We start from the raw sequence: 25,878 nt of genomic DNA on the forward strand, positions 1-25,878 counted from the left end.
TGGAGGTGACCTGATCTTCTGCTAGATCATTTCTCTGTAGGTGTAGCTCATGTAGGACATGTTGGCCATGTCCTGCACTGAGCCAACACAAGGATGTGTACTGCCAACATCTAGACACAGACCTCTGGAATATGTGCCTGACACACTGCTGGTATTGCTTAAAATTCTTAATGTATGAGTCCAGGCAGAGTTGTTGTAACCATCTTGCTGGTCAACTCTTTTGGAGAAATACACATTCTTATCACTTTCATGCATTAAAAGAAGAAGTTCTTTGTTTATAAAGTGCTAGTGCTGGTGATAACACCAAAATTCAGAAATCAAAGACTCAGTACATCTTCCTCTGCATGTTGTGTCCCCCTCCCCATATCAAAAGATTACAAATCACAAAATTTTAGACTATAAGAATTTATTTTTAATTCCTTCAATCAGCAGTTTCTGGCCTTCAGGTTGTTCACAAGTGTCTTCATAACAATGGCAGTTTTAACAGTGCTTTAAAACAAGCTGTACCACAACCTCTTGAATCCATGATGCCCAGTTTCCTACAAATTTTTGTTTCATGACTGAATTCTCTGTTGTCTAATGAGATGCATGTTCAAGGTGAAGTATTTCCCATGATTGTGCCTTTCTAAATATTTTCCTCTTGTTAGAGTCTCTGGTCTCTAGTAATGATCAAGATTAGATCCAGTCTCTCCCACTGTGAAAGGACTAATAGGCCCTCCAGGTGCATCCACCTGACAAATATAATTCGTCCTCAGAAGAGCTGCCAAGGACAGAAACCCTGGACCACAGTGCAGCCTCATTTGTTCAGCTTGTCTTTCAGGTGGCCAAAAGTTCATCTGCGCGATTAAACAGTCAAGAGTTTTAAAACTGGTGCAACAGAATGTGTAAATTTCACTTACAGAAAGCAAGTCTTGTGAAAGTGACATTTTCAAATTTGATGTGAACCATGCTATATTTATATCTCTCAAGCCCTACTTTGAATATTCTTTCACAAGCTACTGCATCAAGAAGGGCACACTTAAATGCAGCTGATGCGTTTGAGCAATATAAGGTTTGCAGGGTTTTCAATCTTTTTATTCTCATCAGGTGCTTCTTCTTTTTAGGATTTGAAGTTTCTCATACCATACCTAATTTAGCCCACAAGGCATGGTTCCCAAAGCATTCCCAATAGAATGATAAAGACTGTTCTTCCTCTGTACACACAGATTACAATTTTTTCAAGGTACATCATTATCCATCTGAATCCAAGGAAAAACTGTCATATAAAGTAGAGCTCCATTCATTGAACCATTAAGAGAGCCCTGTACCAAATTGTGGGTGACTGTGGGTCCTGCCTTGCTCTGGTGCTGTATTATAAGGACCAGAGTACATTAAATCTCCTGTGACTCAGCTGCAGTGGGAGGAAAATGTATTGCCTAGTTGCTGCTACAGCATGGATTTGTCTCTCCCTGAGCACAGATATGCAGCAAGTATTCACAGAGTCCCATCGAGGGGAGTGAGCCTGTTATTTTGCAATGGGCTGTTGTGGCTGCTTCAGGGGCACCTGAAGCCTCCAGAAGGAAAAGGAATTAGGTGGGTACAGTGGAAATTTCTGCAAATGGGTCAAAGAGTAGTGCTGTTAAAAGCCAGAAGGCAGGTGCACACAATGTCCTTTTTGAGTGGACGAACAGTGTCAATAGGCAGTCAAACCAGAGCAGCTCCACTGCTCATTAGTTCTGTCTCTCGTTCCACCATTTCCTGTTCATTAACTCCCTCCTGCATTTACCCTCTCGCTGGAGCACATTACTCAGACTCAATCATTGTCTCTAAAAGGGAAGGGTGTTGAAAGAAAAGGCCAGACCAAGACCCTGCATTCCCCACCTCTCCCAAACTAGCTTTTCTGCTAGAAAGAAACCAAACAAGTATTTTACACTTCCTTGGAAAGATAAATGTAATTCAGGCTTAAGGAAGGTATGTGCCCTCGAGCCAGGATTTACCTTTGTGCTGCTTATTCTGTCAAGAAAACTTGTTTTGTTCTGAAAGGACTGTTTTACCCACCTCTAAATCTCACCCGTGCTCTAAATCTTTTAGGAAGAAATAAACACAAGAGTCTGGCTTTGTTTTAACTGGCTTTTTTAAGGAGGGCAATTTGTTTCTTCTTACTTTTTTGTAAGTTTTGATACATTGTAAGTGAGACTGCTACGCTTGTCTGAGTGTAGTGGCAGCTTGATGAACTGAATGGAGCCACACACAGATAAATTGTGTATTTGTTCTCTGAGAAAGGCAGCAAATCCCTCCTTTTGAAAGGTATCTGCTGACTTACCATGGTCCATGTTTCTCAGTGCTGGACCAGAGAAGTGTCATGTCTGGTCCCAGGCCCTGTCCAGCATGGACAAGGGGCCAGAGAACCCTTCTGCTACACCATTCTTCAGAAGGGAGTCAAGTATAGCACGTCTCTGCAGAGATACCAAAGCTCTATGGAGGGGCAGAAGGGTTTGTGGGCTGGAGAGCTGACTTGCCTTGGCCTCAGAGCACCATGTTTTTCTGGGATGATACCAAGCTGCCAGGGAATACAGTCTGCAGCACAGCTTTTTTATCCGTTGTATTGGTAGGCACCAGCAGTGGCAACATTTTGTTAATTATTTCATCTCACTTATCCCACATGTTCTTAGGCTGGTGTGCCAGGCTTGGAACTTTCACACAGAAATGCTGCCCGTGGCTTTGGGATGGTTTGATGCAGTTCTGCCACAAGGCACTGATTCAAATCAGGCTCTCCATTAATGGCCCCTGTAACATGTGCCCCTAGCTGTAAACACCTTGGTGTAGGTGCATAGGACATTCATGTCAGCTTTGCAGGAATGCCCTCAAAGCCATGCAGAAGTGAAACAAGCAGCAAGGAGAAGAGGGATGCTGTTCATACATTCAAGCAGTTTCTTAGAAGAAGCCACATTCCCAAATCTTTCCTGGCAGTTCACTTTTACTTTATTCCAGGTGGCTCCTGTCTACCCAGTCCCACACAGCTGAGTAGCTGTGGGGTGAGCACTGTGGTGAGAAACACCCCTAGCATTTTCATGCAGTCCTCACTTTCAAAACCTACAGGGATGGATGGGGGTGAAGAACAAAACCAAAAAAGCTGACACGCACTGTTTAGGACAAACGGACTTGATTATGGATCCTGAAGGTGCTATAAAACTGACGGATTACAGGTTCAGCATTTCTGGGGTTTGAGCTGTCTGGCTTCCACTGTGCTTTCATTGTATCAGCTGCCCCTCGTTTCCTTGCTTTCTGCTGGAAGCACTGCACTGGAGCACAAGTGAAGTGAAGCAGGCCCTAACTAGAGCCAACAGCTGCCTTTTGTTGCTGCTGTGGAAACAGCTGTAAGGGGCTAATATAATCATTCTTCTGTGGCCGGTCAGCTGCATATCATAAGCACCTTTCCCAGATTCAAGGGACCCAGAGGCAGCTCCTGTGGTGATGTAAACGCTAATTGGGCCCACAGCAGGCTATTTTGTGCCCCATTTGACATACTAAGCCCTTGTTCTGTCCCATGAGCATTCAGTTGATTGAACAGATACTCTTTGCCACCTTTAGTACAATCAGACTCGTGTTTCATTCTTGTGCAGGAGAGGTCTTTGCACTGATTCCTTTAAGTTGAAGGAATGGTTTCTACACTTTTCAATATGTTTCTCATCTTTTGTGCAGTAAAGCTTTTCTGCATTGCCAGTCAGCTCAGAGTGCTCACATTTAGGATGATGGATTTTTTCCTTTCTTACATATAAGCAAGTTTTGAATGGCTGTTGGGGGTTGTTCTTACAAAAATCAAACTCACCTGGACTCACACCAGTTTTGTGGTTTTCTGTCTGAGATGATTGATTTAAAAGCAGGTTTGATGAAAAAATATAGAATAAGTCATAGAAGAAATCATAGGAAGAAAAATTTAACAGTTTATCATCACAAGTCACAGATTATAATGGGCAGGGCACCATTTGAGTGTACCTGTAGTGGGGCTGGGGGTGGTTGTTCTTAGAAAGAAACATAGGAGTGTGTAAATACTGAAAACAGCTGAGCAGCAAAATTAAGAAAGTGGTCTGGAACAGTGTGCCTGAACTTTATATGCTGATTTTAATGTGTCCTTGGTCACAACAGTTAGCTGAACTATTTGAATAGTTTTTCCCTATCAAGTCAACTCACTACCCTTTTAAAGTACTTTAAAGCTCCACCTCAGACGGGGTTGTAGCTAGTCAGAAACTGGATGTACTGAGTCTCCAAACTTTGCAGCTCTTTTGAGATAGCATTTTTTCTGCTGAGGTGCTTCTACAGTATTTCCCTGGCCAAATATTGTATTGGATGTAGTCAGTCTATATCAGAACATTGAAAGAGAGATCACAGAAAGTGAGTGTTCATTGCTTTGGCACAGGAGAGCACATAACATGACAGCTGCAGGTATGGCTACAGTAGGAGGTGCATCAAGGAGATCCATTATTGATCAGACGTGGGAGGAGTGGCATTTAGTGTCTGCTCAGAAAAAAAAATCAGGGAATAAATGTGAAAAACTAATTCAGAAACAAACAAACAAAAAAACCCCAGTTAGTACCTGTGTAAGTTTCTATACTGGAAATATTGAGTTACACTTCATTAACTCTGTATTTTTATTTCCCAGGTTCAGGTTCAGCGGTCGTATTCTTGGCCTGGCTCTCATCCATCAGTACCTTCTTGATGCTTTCTTCACAAGGCCCTTCTACAAAGCCCTGCTAAGGCTGTGAGTATAACCCCACAACTGTGCACAAACAGCATCCCACAGGGATCCCACAGAGACACAGACCCTCAGGGAGCTGCTTTTAGCACACTCACCTTCAAGTTCTTTCTGCTGTTGGGTTGTTGTTCTGCGATAGAAAATGAACACATTTTAATTTTTCTTTGCTTTCTCCAAGAATTTGCCATTCGTAAATACTATGTTGACAAAAATAAATAAGCATGACATTTAGAAAAACACATCAGAAAGTTCTGACACATAGCTCCAGAGTTTAATACTGGTGAAAAGTTATTGAAAAGTTATTCCACCTTCAACCAGGTGGAAGACTGAAAAACATCCTTGATGGAATGAAACAAAATAATAACGAAAAAAGGACAGAGGTTATATTAAGCAAAAATACATCATTTGTCATGCCTCACTGGCGGAGTAGCTTTTCATTCTAAAACGTAAATTGGGTTAATTAAGAATGTTCATGTAGATATAACCAGGGAATAGTTTTTTTGTCTTCTCTTGTCTTTTATTTTAGTAAGTGTAAGCTACCAAGAATACATTACTTTCAATTTGAAGTTTATCAGGTTAATTTAGACCGACAATCAGTCCCTCTTTAATGAATAGACTGAAGTAAAACACGGTACACAAAATTTTTACAACAATAAAAAAAGCCATAAATATTAACTCAAGACTGCAATTAAATGCTAAAGAGCAGAATAAAGCTTAGCTGAAACAGTTCATCAATTAAGATGATTCCAAATCAGCAAAGATACCTGTCCTAACAGTCCTTGAAGTTCTTTATCACGTTATTCTTTGTTGGGTTTTTAAAAGCTATTATTTTTGCTGGGGTACAAACACTCATATCTAAATTGTACCTGATGAAGTCTGAAAATAGGCTGAAACCTAGGGTTCTCCCTGCATCCTTATTGCCCCTTTAGGGAGTTAGAAACCAGGCTGTTCATAACAAATCTGTCCTTTCAGCAGACAGGCATGGCTCCTTAATTAGCAGAAATCTAGGCTGCCTGGTGTGCCCTGTGTCAGTGCTGTGTGCTCACCTGGCAGATGATAGATAATGGAAGCAGCCAGGACACGTGTGCTATGAAGTGCAGGGCATCCTGATGATCCACATAAAATCAAGCCCCAGGGGTGTCTTTTGACAGCAAATAATGCAGGCAGCCAACAGATTTGGACTTGAGCCCAGCTATGCAAAGCAAACAGTTGCAGAACTGCTTTGAGAGGGTCTGTAAAACAGCCTTTGATGTTAACAAAACTAAATGAACTTCAATTTTATGTTGGATCTTCAGTAAATTTGTTCACACACTTAGTAGGAAATCATCCTGACAGTAGTCACAGGACCATATATTTTTTCTTGTCTTGCAATCAGGCCATGTGATTTGAGCGACTTAGAGTACCTGGATGAAGAGTTCCATCAGAGTTTGCAGTGGATGAAGGATAACAATATCACAGATATCCTGGATCTAACCTTCACAGTGAACGAGGAGGTGTTTGGACAGGTGAGCATAGCTATGCAAAAAATCTGAAAAGCAAATTTGAAGCTGACAAAGTTGAGCATGATGAACATCTTTCTGTCAGAACAGATCCTTTAGCCTTCCAATAACATTTTCTTCTCCTACCTTCTGTTTCTTTCAAGCCACCTGTTCCAAGGCAGATGTTTATTCTTAGGGTATATAATATACAATACCAGCCCCCCTACGGGCCTGTTGAGCCACACTCTGATGAGCATGAGGAATTCTCTGGAGCACAGCTCTTCTCTCCAGGGTGTAGTTCACACAGATGTGGCATTTGGTGAATGCAAGCAATGTAACTTAAAGCTGATGTGACTGAAAGGATGGGTTAGGAGGGATAAAGAACATTTGACAGGTGCTGTAGGACCTGGCAGTCCTTACCATTAGTTTGTCTAATATCTCCCTGTTAGATCCTGTGTCTCTTACTTACCTTGCACCTACTTAACAACTTGGTATGTACATCTATTTATTGTGCTTTCTGCAGCTCAGCTCTACCTTAGTCAGACAGTTCTCTGTAACCTGGCTGATCACTATAGACCTAGGGAGAGTGCAACACTGGCTTAAGTGCAGTCTGGCAATCAGAATAAATGTCTCCTGTGGGATTCTTTGGGTTGCACTGAAGCCCTGGTGCTCTTTGGTGTTGCAAACCATGTTGGATTATAACTGTCTCTGGGAAGCCTTGAAGGGAATCAAAACAATATTCAGACCATGATTAAGGATCTCCAAGGAGATACTGAAAACTAGAGGGGCTGAAGAACCGAGCCCACCAAGCTCTGCAGAATCTCAGGGGATGGAGATACATTGAAAGGAACAGATACACAGTGTCCAAAGGAGCAGAAAAATCAGGTGGAATATGACCTTTTATACCCTTCATCTTACATACATCACACCTGTGTGCCCTCACTACCCTTTTGGGATTGGTCAATACACATCAGCATTCCATGTTTCTTTGACTTCCATACTGTTCACGGGTCCTACATTATCATAGTCCATTAGGCATGATGCTCAGCTGCAGCCCCATTCCCAATCACCACAAGCTGTGTGCCCACACGAATATCCAGAAAATGGCTCTCACCACTTGACAGTCAAGTTTCCTGGAGGGTTTGCACAAAGCTAGGGTAGTTCTGTGGGCTAGGGAAGAGTTTGACAAGTTTCTGAGGGGAGAAATTCCAGCCCTGCTCAGCTATGAGCTTTAAAGTAACAGAACGCAAGGCTTCAGGGAGTATATTAAAAACTGAATTTAGCCTGAGTATAGCAAAAGGTTACAAAGGATGAGCAGAGTTAAAGGTAGATTAAAAGAATGGGGCAGAAGAATTAAAGTAGGAAGCATCTGTAGGAGCAATAACACTGTTTTTCCACAGACTCAAATGCAGGAGTTTTTCATGGACTTGGAACTGAGAGCTTGCATGACATTGAATTGACAGTACAGTGGTTTCCCTGGAAGGTATGGCTACATGAGACTAATACACAAAGGCAGACAGAAACATACAGACATATTCACAAAGGCAGATGAGACAAGTTTGTATTTACAAGGGAAGACTACAAAGTTGAATAAGAACTGAGTTGCCCTGATGCATCTGAAGGTAACATTTGGCACACTAATTACTTGTTATACTCTCCTCAAAGGAAAGAGAAAACAGTTACCTAGGAGTCTGTTGTGGAAGATAAGAGATGGCTCCAAATAGAATAGAAAAAAATTACAATCTGTTGTGGATACTGTGGTATAGAAGCAAAAGAACGCTAAAGGTTGGATTTTGATGCTGTTGTCTAGTACTTTTTGATGTTGTTGTCTATGTACTGGACACTGACCTTGCTAGAACTAATGATGGGGAGAAAGGTTGGTTCTCACTGGGAATTACAACCGTCAGAATCCAAGTGTCCTAAGTGAAAGTAAGATTTTCCTCTTGAAATTTACTAAGTGCTGACAGCAAAATAACAAAGAATTTCAGTCATATTTTATGCTCACAGATGGATCCTAGTTGGAAATTCTTCCATGCCAAGAGTATCTAACCACTTAAATGCCATCTGAGCATTGCTTTGCTCGGTACATGTGCAAGTGTAGATCACAGTGGGAGCTCTGCTAATATTTGGGAAGATGGATTTCAAGGGCTGGGTAAGGAAAACGAGAAATATACAGTCTCCTTGAGAAGCTGTATAGTAGATGGTTGCAGCCCTTCTGTCCTGCTTCCACAATGACTTTATTATGGACCAGTCACTGCTGCTGTCATATTTTCTTGTCTCATCTCTGATGTGTATTGAATTTCTAAGGCTTTCAGGCCAAATCCTCTTTCTTGGTCCTTTCTTAAGGAGAATTTACTCCATGTCAGTTCCAGCCTTCTTGTGTACTGGAACCCAGAGCACTCCTGTAACAGCAGTGATACAGTGTCAAATCAAGCATTACACATTTTTACTGGTGGGGGAATGACAATTTGAGAATTTCACTTGTAAAACAGAGATGTGTCAGTTGCTTGTGACCCAAAGTACTTTCTCATGCTTTTACCCAGTAGAAAGTGTTCTTCTAGGCCTTACTCTGAGCTCTCTGTGGATAGAGCCTCTCTCTGAGCCCTAGCAATTGTTCCCATCAGGTGAAAGGAATGAGCTACATTGATTGAAATGTCTCCTTGTTACTCTGAAACCTGATTCTCAATTGTAGCTCACAGCTGCAGTTAATGCCCCTAAGAACAAAATCCCTGAAATAGGGACACATTGCTATTGATTGCTAGCCTCCAATCATAGATAATTAATTGTATATGAATTTATACAGATAATGAGAAGTTAAAAAAATAATAGTTTTCTAGGTGTTTGTGGGAAGTCTTGCAGGAAACTTGGAACATCTGGAATTATGGTCATGCTTAAAGCTAGACAGCACTTAGTCTTTGGATTGGCAGATACACCTTAATGCCTCACAGCCTTGAAGAATACAGCATGGTAGCTGGGCCAGAGCCCTGCTTTCTGGACAATGCAGCATTGCTTGTATAATGGTGATGCAATGACTTATGTTTGGGAGTTTAACCTGAACCAGCTAAGAATTCCTAACTCCTTCCATCCAGCTTTACTTGTTCCTGCTGTTTCTCAACTAAGCTACCGATTAGATGACTCAGTCAATGTTTCTTAATTCATAATATTGCAATAGGTCCCTCAGGTAAGGTGACCTAAATACTGGCTGTGCTGTGCGCTGTCTGCTGGGCTAATAAATAGATAATAATATAAATAATACTAGTAATGAATATGTATTCATACAGTTCATTTACTGTCTGTAGTGGACGTCATTGTTATAGCAGCAGAAAACTGAAGACAAGAGCAACATATTCTTCCTTTTAAATCAACTGAATTGAATGTGAAAATAATTGAAAGACAAATACAATTTTCTGTCACATGGGGGGAGGAGTATGTTCTTGCTGGGTAGGATCCAGACTGATTCCTTAAATCTCTTCTCAATCTCAAGCCTTAGTAACCCAAGCCAACTAAATTAACTATTAAAATGCAAAGAAATTATGTAACTCTTGCTTAAAAATAAGAAAAATATATTTACAGTACAAACTCTTCTCAGGTTTGGATGGCTGATACAAAACTCTGAACCCCACAATGACTATTTATCTATGCAAGGTTGCTGTACAGGTCTTGTTTTAGGTAGTGTATTGGGAGTGTTCATTTTATGATACTTTCTTTAGCTGTTTGCATTTCTGAGTAAACACTTTTACTAGAATTTGGGGAGAGGTAACACTTGTTGTCTAAGAGACAAGTAGATATCCCTTCCAGTTGGCAAAGCAGTCTGCTATTCCAATACTGTGATTGCCTCTCCATCCTGTTGTTTCCTGTACTGTGGCTTGGATGATCTCGTGTTTGAAACACAACATGATCCATGCAAAGCTACACCACTGTTTATCTTTGTTCTGTAGGTGACAGAGAGAGAGTTGAAGTCTGGAGGGGCAAATACAGCAGTGACAGAAAAGAACAAAAAGGAGTACATTGAGAGAATGGTAAAGTGGCGAGTGGAACGAGGAGTGGTCCAGCAAACAGAGGCCCTGGTCCGTGGCTTCTACGAAGTAAGTAGCAAAGTGATGCTTCCACAGTCATCCCTCCTTCACCTGAATATCACCCTGGTTAAATGCTTCATTGGTACCCTAGAGAGCAGCAAAACAGACGCAAACAGCAAGGAATTGGAGTTCTTGGATCTCTACAGACAGAGACCTTGGATATAGAGGGTTTAGGATTAAGAAAAAAGGAAAGAAATGTGTCTTCTGAATGTGATGAAGCATTACTTATGATCAAGAGTTAAGAACTACACTGCTTTCCATTCACACAGTGAGAGAAGTAAACATTTGCAAATTTTGTTCTACCATGTTGTGATTTTGGGTGAGGATTAGGGGTCCCTGACAAAGAAATATTGTGAAGAATTGTACACTTTGATGAGAATCTGATGAAACACACTGTGTCTTCAGGGATTTGTTCCAGTAAAGTCAGTCCGCGAGTGCAGTCCAAGCTTGCTGGTGTATTCCTGGATACTGCTCCATTGCTGTCCCTGGATTTTGCAGTTTATCTTTGCTGAAGACCTGGATCTGAGAACATCTTTCTGGCAGAACTGTTACAAGGACTGGGTTAAAACCTGTGGCTTTGCTGACCAACCCATGTAGTCACCTATTCTTGCCCTTCCCTAGTCATACACAAACATGTGAATGCAAACATTCAAACTTCGTCAGGATAAAGAGCTGGCCACCAGAACCATAGGTTTTGTAAGACTTTGCTTCATTTCCAGTCTGAACTGTGCTTACAGGTCGTTTTTGTTCCAGGTTGTAGACTCCAGGCTTGTCTCTGTTTTTGACGCCAGAGAACTGGAGCTAGTTATAGCTGGCACTGCAGAAATAGATCTCAATGACTGGCGGAACAACACAGAATATCGTGGAGGTAAAGTGCCTCATGTTTACTACTATCTTGACTGTTTCAGTCTAAAACATGGAAGTCTTGCTCCATCTTTTCTTTCTGTCTTTCCTGAGGGAAAATGCCCTATTTTGTCCAGGAAGTTATTGTGAAGAATAACTCCTGAAATAAAAAAAGTAAGAGCTCAGGTGTTGTGGTATTGTACTACTGAAATTGCTTCTGCTATTTCTATCCAGATTTTATCTATTCAATTCCTGCAGAGTTAGAAGGAGTTTTGACCATTAAGGACTGAAAAGGATTTGCACAATTAGATCTAAAAATTACAAATCATCTAAGAAGACTGTGACTGAACTCTTAGCCTCACAGAATGTAGTTCCACAAGTCCTCCTGGCTTTAGCAGGGAACTAAAATCAGGAGCTGAATTTCACAGTTCCCAATTACATTTCAACAATGTACACATCTTGTTTAACTGTCCCCTTAGCTTAAACTGTCAAGTTGGATTTTTCCCTTCTCTGCTGCTTGGTCTGGTTTTGCTTTAAAGAATGATTTATCCAGGCTGTCTTGGATGATGGAAAATTATGAAATCCACCAGATGTGCGCCACAAGTGGAAAGTTCCTGAGGTTCACATATCCTCCCCTGAAATACAAGGTTTCAATCTTTGCTGGTCACTGCCCAGCCTTTGGCTTACCTTGAAGTATGCAGCTTACCACAAGCACAGCTGGTACCTAGTGTTATTCTCCTGCTACATTTTTCTATTTAACTTTTGAAACAAATTCAGCCTGGTATATGCTGGCTCTCACTGGCACAAACCAAGGCTCAGAGCCCCTCAGGTGGGAAGTTTGCCAGTGAAGGGCTTGTGGCAGCAAACTCCTCTCCATATGTCAACCACTATTGCAATCCAAAAGAGAATTTACTTGGGAACCAGAAATTGTTGGCTTGTTAAGACTCACACTGTGTGGCATATTGCTGTTGGTCTTCAATATCGCATGCATTTAACCCCAGTTCTTGCTGAGAGATTTGTGAGACACCAGTGAATCTCAAGTGGATATTTGAGTTTCAGGGTCCGAAATGAGTTAGTGATATTATAGTATCCACAGCCAGGACAAAATGGAAGCTGAGACCTACTGCTCATGAAGAACAAGATATATTGTTAGGCCACTAGGAGATCTACTGCCCCATGTTAATGGGAACATTTTTCAGTGTTGCTCTTCTCAGTTAGGAGGGAGTGATTTTTATTTCTCTTGCTTGGTGTAGGCTACCATGATGGACACATCGTGATCCGGTGGTTCTGGGCAGCTGTGGAGAGGTTCAACAACGAGCAGAGGCTGCGATTGTTGCAGTTTGTCACGGGAACATCGAGTGTGCCCTACGAGGGCTTTGCTGCTCTCCGAGGGAGCAACGGCCTGCGGCGCTTCTGCATAGAGAAATGGGGGAAAATCACCTCCCTCCCAAGGTATGTCCCAACCAGGACTTTGCACCAGAATTGCTGTTAGAAAAAGAGGCCTGGTACTTCGTTCTATCTCTCTGTCAATTAATGAATACAGCAAGGACAAGTAAAAAAAAAAAAAAAAACAACAACGAAACAATGATCAGTTTGTAATTATCAGTTTCTGTAATTATGTTCAGAGAAAAGTGTTTTCTTTTGCTGTCTTTTTGATTTGTAGGCTCAATTCAAACTATTTGATATCTTTGGAAATGGTTGAGATTAAGATTTCCATAGGTTCAAACCTAGTTATCTTATTTTGATTCTGGAACAGATTCAGATCAACAGGAACCTGTCAACTGATTCTGTTCCCTTTACTTTCTAAGTGCTAGCAAAAATACTTGTGAATTTACAGAGACATGAAAGCCAAAATCTGTCTCTGAGTTTTGGCTGGAGATCTGAATGTAATCCCTTCATTTATTCTGATCGTTCCACTTTTTTTAAATGAAGAAGCTTAGTGACAGAACTTCACTGATAATATCCAATTTGTTGCGTCTAGTTCAGTCAGCCGGCTAGGAGCAAATGAGCTATAATGTCATACAGAATCAACAGACTTGGCAGTGATTCCCAAAGGAGGGGTCATCTTCCTTTTCAGAACAAAGGGGCAGGGGCACAAAGGGGTGGACTTGCCTCAGGCCACCCAAGAGAGTGATGGCACAGCCAGTGATGGTTTCAGCTATGAGTTCTGCTTTACCTCTTTATGGGTGACCAGCACTCATCCTTCCTTACTGAAGTGAGTCACCTTTTCTTGAATGTCCTGACAGTTGCCTGAGGCTCTGCCCCACTGGGATTACAGAACATTTCAGTGCCTCTAAGATTCTTGCTACAGTGACCCTTTTTTGTCACATTTTCCCTCCAAAGGATGCTTTCTTCCTGCTCTTATCATTTGCTTTCAGCTACACTGCAAAGGAGGCCACTTTTATGGCACAGAGCAAAAATTTCATCTCATAAACCTCGCAGATATAGTCAGACAATCAATTAACGATGGGTCTGGTCCAGTTTTCTCATTACATGCTCTCCATGTTGTTTATCCAGAAACATACCATAAGACATGGACTTGAGCAAATGCCTGAAGTCCTCTGGAGAGGCAAAGTCCAAATCTGGTCACCCTCTCAGTCCAAGCCTGCTCAAACCCATGTTTATGCAGTAGGAGACGCAGAAACTGGAGCCAAGGCACTATATCAGAAGGTATTCAGAGCTGACATCTTATGTGGATTCCCTCTAAAGTCAGGCAATGGGAGTAAGTGTTTTCAAGGAACAGTTCATCTCACCTGAACACAGACTTTTGAAATAGCTCAGCTGAGCCACAGCTGGTACATTTTGGTTTGTGTCCATCCACCATAAGGACTCTGTGGAGATTATATGGAGAGCTGGAGTCTACATTAAGGTAGATGTGGGCACTGCGATTTAAAACAAGATGAAAACATGTAAGTGAGATGACTCATGCCATCTGAGCTCCAGCCAGCAATGTGGTAAGAAAGCCTGAGAGCAACAGTTTGCTATTTGTAGTCCAGATCCTCCTTTTGCAGTATATTTATATAGTCAGGTTCTATGTAAGGGTTTCAGAGCTTACTGAGGACATTCCTGCCTACAGACAGTCAGCAACCAGCAGTCACAGACTCTGCAGCATTTCTACAGAGCTTTCTTTGCACTCCTTCTGGGATGCAAAGGGATTAGAGGGGAGGGTGGACCTTGGTGCATGCACAGAAAATGCCCTGGCCTGACCTGTCAAGTTCTGAAAAGGTAATTGGCCCCTTTCTGCTCTGTTTAACTTTCTTTGTGAACCTAGGCACTACTTCTGACTCAGATTCAGTTAGCCTCGAGATTTTATGTTTGTCTGCTGATCTCTGAATGAGTTGCTCTCCCTGACAGAGGCCTCCTTTCCAGGTGAAAGTTGGTAGCACTTGTTAGAAGTCTTAGAGCTCTGCATTTTAGCCAGGGGAAAAAGAAAAAAAACTTGCTCATGGGAAATAAACACATCTTGATCACCATGAATTATTGCCTGCATTTTTATAAAATTATGGGGTGCTGCCAAGTATACACAGTGCTAAGAAATGCATAAAACACACAGGCTGAACCTGGAGCTTCCCTAAATCCTTAGTTAAGCAACTAAATTAGTATTATTTAAAACTTGTATTTTAAATACCTGATTATGGTTTGCCCATGTTTATTTAGATTTATTTATGTACTTAAGACTTACAGGCTAAAAAAAAGTCCTATTTCATATCCTGTCAGCCTTTTAACCCTGTGACATGAGTGTAACTAACTTTACAATAAACCACAACAAATTCCCTTTTCACTTTAACTGCTGTACAAAGTGTAGAGAACTCTAAACTTTACACTTTTTAGCTCTATCAAGAGAATCCATGACTCCTTCTCTTTTCCCTTACTTCTGCTCCAGATGGCTGAGGTAGTTTGGCAAATATCCCTTACACTTGGGGAATTGAGCATGCAACTACCATTTGCTTATAGTGAGCAGAGATGTGCTAACACCTAAACTACATAGGTTAGTACTGTTTGCACTTGCAACAGCATCATGGCAAGGCCAGAAAAAAGGCATGGTGTAAATTTCTAAAATGAAACACTTTTCAAATAATAGCCATAATACATGACACTTAGAGTGCTTCTTGAAAGTGCTGAGGGTAAGCAAGACTTTTTCAGGAAGGTTGAACATCCAGTAACTTCATTCTGAGTTGGTGGATTTGTTCATTAGAACCAGTTCCCTGCATGAACAGGCTAATTGTGGTGTAATAAGTTCATCTAAGACTAAGAAGAGTGAGATTACACCACTATTTTATTTGTGGAGTGTGCACATGTGCCAGACACATTTTTCCTATCTGTACTTTCGAGATCACATATGTTAGAAAGTTGAGGCACCATACAGCTCAGAGATGCTGCTCTAATCCCAGATCTCCAGACAATGACCCTAAAGCAGGTTCCAAAGAGACTGCCAGCTTTGCAGATCTGTCGGTGTAAATCTGCATCATGGGTTCTTCCAAACTGGTATAACTTGTCATATAAAATAGCAGGTTCAGTCACTTGTTCGTCAAGGTTGAGCTTTACTCTTCCTATATAATATGGAAAGCTTTGTCCCAAAATGAATGTGTTACACATTTAATTGGTGCCAGAATAGAGACGGTTGGAGAATTTTTGCAGCTACAACCTCTTCTGAAGCAGGAATCCTCTCTTCACCTCTTCTGTGTCATGTAGGTTTGTAAATGGAATCAGTTTTAGTGGTAGTTCTGCAAGGATGGATTCTTGTTCCCCACCAAACATTAATGAAAAGCCGCTGGTTTTCTAGCTGGAATAGCATAGCTTCATTTGGTACCATGGGAGCAGAACTCCTGGCCCAAAGCAGACCTGAGCTAAGAACTAGCAGTGCTTTCTACTATAACTATAGGAGGCAACAGTTCAGTCCTCTTAAATCCTCGGCTGGAAAAAGTGTTTGGTGCCTACAAATGCCACTGTCCCACCTTGTGACTGCACTCCTCACCTGGCAAAAACTCCTGCCAGCTCCAAGATTATGTCTGTTTGAGTATCAAGTAAGGAAGGACCTCAGTGTGTATCCCAGGGATTCAAATAATCACATTTGATGCAATGAGGTCACTTTCCCCAACAATGCTGAGCTGCAACTACCCTTTAATCAGAAGAGATTTTCATTCAGCAGTGTAGTGTGTGTTATGCATGATGCAGATTACCAGTGCTAGTAAATATCTGTAAGAGAATTCTGTTCTTCTCTGTTGGATGATCAATTATTTAATCACCACAGAATCCCATATAATAATTTAAAAAAACAAAGATTCTGTGTGACTACAAAGAACTTTATTCTCATAATTTCCTTCTTTACCAATGGACTGAATGCATGGACTTTGCTGTCTCTTACCATCCATATTCTCTTTCCTCTTCAATACAACAGCAGTATCAGCTGCAAATCTACATTCATCTGTTTAACACTGATTCCCAGACAGCATGTAAGTGTTCCCTCTTACAGGCAAAAGGAGCAAAAGCTACTACTTGTGGGTTCTCAGATTGATCAAGGGGGGTTTGTGGGCTCATATAATGAAAGCAAGGTGAAAAGGAGAACTGCCCAGTTTGCCTGGCAGGCATGATTATGTTAGAATGTAAGCCTTACTTTAGTAGATAGTTTCAAGCTATAATTAAGATAGCAGGGGGTTCTGTGCCCACTTTTACTGCCTTTGGATTCTCATCTTTATGGGGAATAAAAGAAGTGACAAAGAAAAGAAGAATGTAAAAATTTTAAAAGCTTATACTTATAATTTTTAGAAAGAATTCTTAGAAGAAAAGAAATAGCATAGCACTGTGAGCAATGACCAAGATTAAAGGTTCAAGCCCACCAAAACTATATTAAGCAATAAAGACAGACTGCCAGGAAGAATGAAATTTTAAGTGGTCCATTTACTGCCTAACTTACTGGAGGATGAGGGTATATGAGGGTCAGAGTTGGTTTACATTACTTTATCTTGCATTTTCTTCTGGAGAAGCCAGAATCATTCCCATAAAAGCTGTTACCAATGTAATTCTTATTCCAGGCCTCACATTCCCTGAACACCCTCTCAAATGTCAGCAGGCTTATGTGGTAGGAGGTTTAAATCAAGGGAAGAAATATTTTCTCTTTGCTGTGACTACTTCTTGCACTACTGATGTGATGTTTTCACCCCAGTATGTGTGGCAAGTGTTCCCTGGATTATGCTTACTGTAGTCACTCTCACTGGGATCAGTAGTAGGATGTCAACATAATTCAAGAGGAATTTACCTCTTTGGAGGATGGAGCACAGTTAGACAACAGTGGGCATTATGGAAAGTATCACTGATTCTTAATTGCCCTGTGTACTGCAGTATCACACAATATATGATAAAAACCAGACAGTTTTGCACATAATTATCCTTATTTAAGACTGAGTGGGCTTCACAGGCATCACTGGAGTTGCAGTAGATCCACATTTGTTTCACAAACCAGAATATGAACTCAGGTTTTGCCCTTGGCAATCTATTGTGGTTTGCACCATAAGTAGGTAGAAGTGTAAACTTTACCTGGATAGTGCTTCTGAAATGCTCTTTTCATTTCAAATTTGATGACCTTTCTTTGAAGTGCAAAGATTTTTTTCTGTGAAGTTGTTGAGCTGGAGAACACGAGTTTTGTTTAGCAAAATGTTTCAGTGTTTCTAGACATGTTAACATTTTTTTTCCTTTCTTTGCTCCCCACAATAAATTCCTTGAGACCTTCTACAGAAGAGCCCACATCTGTAGACATCATAGCAAGAAAAGGAATGTAACTTTTTTCTGAGTTTGGCTAGGTCAAGGATGTCTAAAAGTCAACAGCATTGCAAGGTTGTTTCATAACCAGTGTGAAACCAGATGGATAATGATCAGTCAAGATAAATGTCTGTAAGAAAGTAAACACCAGAGTCAGTGGCTGTGGATACATCTGTACCACACAATAGGATGCACAGCAGTGATGTCTGAGATGCTGTTGTCTCAAACAGTTAAATATGCCATGGTTGAGTACCATACAGAGGTCTGGTTCTGCAAAACTACTTTAGAAGAACTCACACCTGAGCCACCATGGCCGTGCCACTTCCAATTCTGGAGCCCAGCAGCTGAGCTCCTCAAGACTGGCTATCTCTGCATGGGGCTGTCTTGCTGTGACAAACATGTTCTGAATGGACTATGAGAATCCTGTTAATTAACTCCCAGTGGTTGATAGTATTGCCAATGGATTGTAGAAACAACTTATGTTGCCAAAGGTTGTTGAGATGAACAATAAATACTGCAGGGCTACTCATGGATAATGCACATGAGCTGCCATGTTTAATTTCAAGAGATTAATTAAATAACAGCTTTATTAATGTTCATTTTTCACTAACTCAGGCATTCCAAACTCATTTCCACAAATTCTGTGTTTATTGTATTCACTTCTGAGACTAACCAGCTACCAAATCTTCATTCAGAAGGGGAAAAAGGATGGTAGAAGCTCTCCTAATTGAAATTCTGTAATGCAGTGAAGATTATGTGCCTCTGGCTATTTCAGTTATCTGATTGCTTTTAATAATTCACCACTGGTGTTTGATAAAGCTCTTCCTCTAGCATGGCTTCATGTAATTTTCTCCAAGATAGCTCTGCTGCTTCAGTGTAAGAGAAATAGGATTTAGTTAAAGTTTGAGATAGAAGAGCTCAAAGTAAAACAACTCCATGGCTTCTAAAAATACTAGGGGCTAGAAGCTCAGACATTGTTTAGCCATTGAGGCTACATTTCCTTCTGTAAAGTTTTGTCAATTCACATTTATCCCAGTGAGCAAGAGGAAATAGAAATATTGCTATCATCATGTAAAACTCTAAAAGCCGACTGAAAAAAAACTGGAACAATTTTACTGAAAATGTGCCTCTCCCACGTCCGTTTGTTGAATAAGCTGTGCAGTTTCCCAGTCAGTTGAAATGGCGGAATTGTTGGGGCAGGAACTCTTTCTTTACTCCACATTTGTATAGCACCTCCCACAGTGAAGTGCTGTCTGCCTCTGGGTCTAATTGCTGCTGCCAGAAAAGCTGCAACAGGGAGAAGGCACGCATGGAACCCATTCCATGGCTTTTTTTTTAAGGTGCTGCCAATGTAAATATAAGGTTAGGTAAATGTAATGGTAAAACTGGGGAAAGAGATGGTCATCAAATTTGCAGTTTGCTCTGCATAGACTATTTTGCTTTTGTCTTGGGTACTACAAATAAATAACATTTAAAGGCCAGACTTGCAGCAGATGGCCAACAGCTGACTTGCTGAATATTTTCAGCAGCCTTCCTTCCTCAGCTAGCAGATCCCTGAATGATCTTTTAGCAGTCAGGCCTGCCTCATGCAAACAAATTCTCAGCCCATTCTGTCACTGTATTCCATCACATTGTGTTTGTCCACTGCTGCAAAACTTATTGACAGATCATGTTGGATGTACAGATGAGCGCCATTTTGTTAAAATATCTTGAAGCATCCAAAATTATAGTAATGAACTTCTCTATCAGGCCCTAAACCCCAGCTCCTCAGTGACCTCCAGCATTCTTCTCTGTCAAGATCCGTACAAGGTCCCTGCAACATCCGAAGGAGGAATATCAGATGTTATGTTGATACTTAGCTTGTGTCTTCTATACAGCATATTTAGATGCATATGAACATACATTTCAGTACCTCATATTTTGATGGAATTAAAAAGTTTTACTTTGAGTGAACTTGAATGTCTTGAGTCTCAGTAGAAACTAGTTTTCTCAATTCTTATTTTCTCAAGTTTCTTAGATTAAGCCTAACATGTAGCATATTTTCCTTTTGCAGGGCACACACATGTTTCAACCGTTTGGATCTTCCACCTTACCCCTCATATTCTATGCTGTATGAAAAGCTGCTGACAGCTGTTGAAGAAACTAGCACCTTTGGACTTGAATGAGGGGGTTCAGGCACTTCTGGTGTTTTTATGGCTGATGATGTCACCTTTCCTGTCCACCGTCATTTGATCTTGGTTTCCCATGTTTTTATTTTTGAAAACAAAACAAAAATCAAGATTAACAAAAGCCGTGCATGAAGAATTGCCACCCTCTATGATCTAACCTTCATGCTTTCATCCTCTGTTTCCAATGGACTGCTAGTCTGTATGCAATAGAAAAACAACTGTCTCAAGGTTTCTGTATATCTCTACATACCTCCATTAATAACAATGAAAATACAAATGCAAGTTACGCTACACTTGACCAAATGTTAATAAATGTTTACTTCCACCTACGTTGATTAAAAAATAAAAAAAAACTTCATCAAGCATTCCAAGCTTTTATATACCCATATCTTCTAAATCAATTCATAGCCCATCTTACTTCTTAATCGTTGAATCCAGTACTAGGAGCTGGTCAAATATATCATCATCCATCCCTATTTTCCCTGTATGTATTGTCCATCTGAAAGACACCTGTGAGCAAAACTGAAATTTTTATATATGAACTCATGATCCACATCAGTTGTATCAGCTGGAACTGGCCCAGATACATGGTGCAGATAAGACCTTCAAAAAGTAAAAAAAACAACCACCACCAACCTGTAATGCAATTGAAAGCATAACGGCGATTGTTATGATTGTTGCTTGCCAGTACTGGAGAGAACTTGCACTTCAGAGCTATCGGGAGGGGCATCTCCATTGTAATGTTTACCACACAAGAAGCACAAAGTTGTGCACATCCAAGAAGGATGTTTTATTATGTAGCATAAAGGACAAGGCTCCCTTACCTTAGTATTGTATATGACAAGGAAAAGGGGAAGTAAGAAGAATGTTCTACTCTTATGAATACCCTTGGGTTCTGTTTACCAGATCTTTGTTTTCTGATGTTTAAAATGTTTGTTTCCAAATGACAAGTCTAGACAATCCCATCCCCTGTGTCAGAAGCCATTTATTTTCTGTTAGGTTGGGCTAATCCATGGTGGCTGGGGGCGGTTGTCAGTTCTGTTGTTTCTCTTTTCTTGTTCAGTGGAATAGTCCATATCCTCAAGAGTGATTGGTTGTAGACAGAATGTTTTTGTCTGGGGTCTGTCAAATGAGAAGCTGCAGTGAATGAAGGTGTTTGTCAGGTATGAAGGGAACTGTAACTCTCTGGGTGTTAAGATTTTGGTGTACATCCTCTTGGAGGAAGCCCAGAGGCCCTCCAGTCATTCTAAGTACCACTAAACTAAAGATCTTGCTCTTGTTAATGCAGACATAACCCTCTTCAGTTTGGTGTACTTTCCAACTCTGAATCCAGGAGGAAAAAAGAAAACAGCAGTAGGCTTGTCTTAGGATGGATTTTGCTGAGGCTGTTACAGTCAAACTACTGCTCTGATTACATTCTAGTTATTAATCTTTGCTGCCCTTGTTTTCCAAGACTAATCTGAGATTGAAAGTGTTTGTCTTAACTGGGAAATGGAAATACAAAGTATCTTCTGACACTAAATATGTTAAAGGATGCAAGAAATGCAAAGTGACAGATTTGTGAAGGTACGTGAGAAGGTAACATCATAGTGTTCAGCAGCTTATACAAAGTACGACACCCCCTCGAGGGCTTGTTACTGGTAGTTTTGTGTTAGTTATGCTTTAGATCACTGTAAAATCAGGAGACCAGTTCACGATCTAACACATCTATTTTGTCTTAAGTTTTGTCTCCAGAGGAAAAAAGATTGGACTCTGCATTCTCACATATTTTTATGGTGGTTATACAGAACCTCATCACATTTGAAAAACTGCATTCTGAGAGTTTTAGATCTTTCTCCAGCTTTTATTCTTAGGTCAGTAGGTATTTGAAAGGTGATGGACCCAAAAATATATTTCTAAGCAAAAAAAAATTTTTTTTGTTTGTTACTGGTACATAAAAATCTGAAATACTTAAATTGCCCCTTAATTCGATTTCTGTGGCATTTCAGCAACTTTTATGCTAATTTACTGTATGGCTTTTACTGAGAATCTATGTTTTAGTATGTTGTTGTTTAATATTGCAGTTGCAAACAGAGGCTGCAGCTACAGGCCAGCTTCATTGTACCCCACACTGAAAATTATGTTTAGTGTTTCCATAAATGAGCTCTCAGGCATTGATCCTATGTGGCCAACCCACTGCACAGGAGAGATGGAAAAATTAATGTTTTTCTCAGAGCATCTGTCATGTGCACATGAGTTTCATCAGGACAAGTCACACCAGGAACATGAAATCTTCCAATGCATGTAATTCCTGCCTCTTCACCTCTGGGCCCCCAAATTCAGTGATTCTTGTATGGTTCCTAATTTATTCCTGATGATGTTATAAAGTTACCTGTACTATGTCAGTACAGGTACTAAGACATCCAAAATGTTGGATGTCTTCCAACATTAGAAGAAAGAGAAGCATCCAACTGGTTGGTCCATGTTTGGCCAAGGAAAATAAAGAGCTGTCTCAATAACATAGTAAAAAAGTGGGGGAAAAAAATCAATCTTTACAACACTGTATAGTTAAATTTTTTTAAGTATTTTAAAACTATATTTTATTACAAAAAAGTGAAACTATTTTTTGTAGCATAATAAAAGATGTTTGTATTTCAGAGACAGCATCAAGCTCCACTAAATGAAATACAGAAGGCTTTCTCCTGAAATTCTTCTTCACAACACTTTCTGGCACTCATCACACACTAAACTAGATTATGTTTGGCAGATGCCATCTCAAGCACCTTGTGTGTTGCTCCTCTGGAAAACACAGAGCATAGCCAGCTACTTCCCATCAAAATCCTTGATCCAAGTTGTCTTTCAAGCACACAGCCTAATATTTTTTAAAAAGCTGCTTCCTAAGTTGACAAAGTCGTGCAGATTTCCTTGAAAGTTTTTTTGATCTAAGGCCAGGAATAGAGATGGTTGACTGTTTTCATAAAGTAAAGACGTGTGTGGCTTTTCCTGCATTCTGGCATTCCAGCCCTATCCCTCTCTCTTCCCAAATGCCGTACCCCAATAGGTTTTCAAACTCCTACATCATCTTTCTGATATCCGGATCAGTGTTTCACCGTGTTTCTCCATTTCTTATGTCATGCCAGGGGCAGAATCTAGTCTCAGCCTGGAGTAAGGGGGAAGCCGTGCATCTGCAGAGTCAGAGTGAGGCAGTGAATGGTGCTCACAGGAGAGAGGGAGGAACCTACCTCCCTCAGCCTGTTATTTAACCTGCCCATTATGCAATTAATTGACTTTGTTGTTGTTGTGCATATGCAAGACATACCCTTCCTAGTTCATCTGTTGATTCAAGTGCTGCTACTTCCCGGGTCTGCATCTTCATTTGTAAAACACTGACTGCTGATTACAGAAATTCTGCTTTCATTGTTTCCCACAGGAAAGACTAGAAGATATTCCATTGGCAGATTTACAGTGAAATAATCTTTTCAGCTCTTCCACCTGGTGGTGGCTAGATTAGGATGCAATATCAACATCAATAGATTTTTAAAATGCAAGTGAAATTGGAAAAGCCAATCTGACAGCTTTCGTGAATTCTAGTTTTTGATTGGAGCAATGAATACTGGCAATGGTTTCAGAGGGTCCATACTTTTCTCAAAATTATTTTCATGATGGTATTAATGGTAAAGGGAGGGAAGGGGGTATTTCTGGTTTTGAAATCCTGTTAACATTAATCTGGAGATAAGAGAATGGAAGTAGGTATTTTAAATCATCAGTAGGTCTTCCAGCTTGAAGTAGTGTCACTGACTGTTCAACCACATGAGCAATGCAGGATTTGATCCAGTATAAACATCTGTATCTTAGTGTTAACAGCGTCAGGTCTAAACCTTACAAATGGTGTCACTTCAGTCTGCAATAAGCTACATAAGTGTTCAGTTCCAGTCTGTGCATAATCAAAACTTGAATTTTATGTTCCAGAGAGATCCATGGCTATCACAAGGCAAGAAGTGAGTGGCCCAAACTACATCTAATATCTAATGAAGAAATCATGAGTTTTGTACAGGTCTGACACAGGGAAATTTTTACACCCATTTTGCTCAAGTGCCCATGAACTTTTGAATGAACTGTAGCTGAGGTTTGAGCTCATAGTCTAGTCTGAGAGATGGCCTGTGGGGAGGGGAGTGTTTGTTGGGATTGTGTTTTGTTGTTCGAGTTTCACTGTAACAAATAGTTGACATACCTCTAGTTGGAAACAATAGGATACTCAATTTGAGCATGAAAATTGAAACTGAAATAAGCTAAAAATATATATGCACAGGGGACAGGTTAAACTCATCCTTCACTATTAATCCATTGACAGTCCATGGAATTTCAGAAGAACAAATTTGACTGGAGATCTGTTTAATTTCTGTTGGAATTATATTTGCCCTGTCTCCATAGTAATATTAATAGGGATTCCCAGTCAAGATTAAACGCTTTCAGTCAAATGCAGACCAACAGATCTTTCTACAACAAATGCGGTGCTTTTTTATTATTCTTGCTGTACCTCAGTGTTCATTTTGAAAAGATAAAACTACTGCAATACACTAAATCTGGGATAGGTTTTCCAGTTATCACAAGGTCCAAAAGATTAGATTGTTACTTTCTCACTAGTGAGTCATGTAGTTCTTTTGTTCCAGTAGAAAAACAGATTCCTGTAGATAGTAGATACTAGGTATAGTAAATATTGTACCATTAGCCAAATTCCCTGCAGCTTCCGATTTATCTAACGGAAATGTCTGTTACGGTTTTTGTTAAAGACTACATAAAGTCAGTGGCAGGAAAGGTCCTCATTATTGGACTGATTTTGCTTTTATTGACAGAAAAATGTCACATGATACTCAGGCTGTGCTTTCTATTCAACCATATCACTATGGAGGAATGTCAATAAAATCACTTTGTTATGGCATTGTGTGGACTGTCTATTACAAATAAACTATTTCATAGAGGATGGAAACTGGCATTGTCAAAGCCCACTAATTTCAGAAATTGCAGTTTCAGGATCATGTCCTTTCCCACTATTGTTTTCAGGCCTTTCCACTGCTTTTATTCAATTTTTCAGGGCACGTGTCTAAAACTTGGAGTTCTTCTCACATGCTTTCCTGCCTTGAGAGCACAGGAACTTATTCCTCACTATAGGAAATGTCTGGTCAAACAGAGAGACAAAAGCAATGTGTATGCTACTTACATATCCCTTGTTTCTAAGTATAATTACTGCATTGTAGGGATGAAATGCAACCGCAAGGATGATTTCTTAATAGCATATGCTGGGTCTGTACTGTGTTGACAGCAAATACACAGCAAGGTGCCCCCACATCTCAGTATGTCACACCCATTTCTCTCCTGCTCGTCACTGTAATATCTCTGGCGTTTCATTAACACATTCCAGGATAGATTACCACGCCTCAGATACACCGTCAGCAGACACATTCCTCACCATACCTGTTTTCTTACATAAATGGCACCCCATGAGCAATCGTGGTACTATAGGAAGGATGGGAAAGCTTAAATATGAGGCACTGTTTCTATGAGGAAAAATATAAATCCATGGAAGACACTCCAACAGAAGTGGTACGCATATCTTGCACAAGACAAATCAGTAACAAATGGGAAACTGTGTGACTCTGAGAACTCCTGAGAGCTCCTCTGGAACCAGCAGTGCATTTCACTCCATATGGAGGAGCACAGGTCCACGAGGCCCAGCGCTGGCTCTCCTTCAGCAGGGATGGTGGTGCTGGTGGCAAGAGTACCACCCACCCCTGCCCATGCTCAAGAAATCCAGGTCTCATAGCTCAGCTTTTATTCATATCCTGTGT

General features: G+C 40.5%; 1 protein-coding gene across 3 annotated transcripts in view; it reads left to right on the forward strand.

Moving 5' to 3' along the window:
• HECW1 (HECT, C2 and WW domain containing E3 ubiquitin protein ligase 1) overlaps window positions 1–20,418 on the forward strand; it is a 260,599-nt gene extending 240,181 nt beyond the window's left edge. For all 3 annotated transcript variants that reach the window (XM_030944240.1, XM_030944239.1, XM_030944241.1), the window contains 6 exons: window positions 4,640–4,738; window positions 6,108–6,237; window positions 10,149–10,295; window positions 11,040–11,154; window positions 12,383–12,581; window positions 19,939–20,418. In XM_030944240.1, coding sequence (XP_030800100.1) covers window positions 4,640–4,738; window positions 6,108–6,237; window positions 10,149–10,295; window positions 11,040–11,154; window positions 12,383–12,581; window positions 19,939–20,050 — 802 coding nt within the window. In that variant the 3' untranslated portion in view covers window positions 20,051–20,418. The remainder of the gene's footprint in view (window positions 1–4,639; window positions 4,739–6,107; window positions 6,238–10,148; window positions 10,296–11,039; window positions 11,155–12,382; window positions 12,582–19,938) is intronic.
• Window positions 20,419–25,878: the final 5,460 nt, after the last annotated feature.

Source organism: Camarhynchus parvulus, chromosome 2 (assembly GCF_901933205.1).
Source record: "Camarhynchus parvulus chromosome 2, STF_HiC, whole genome shotgun sequence".
Lineage (NCBI taxonomy): Eukaryota > Metazoa > Chordata > Aves > Passeriformes > Thraupidae > Camarhynchus > Camarhynchus parvulus.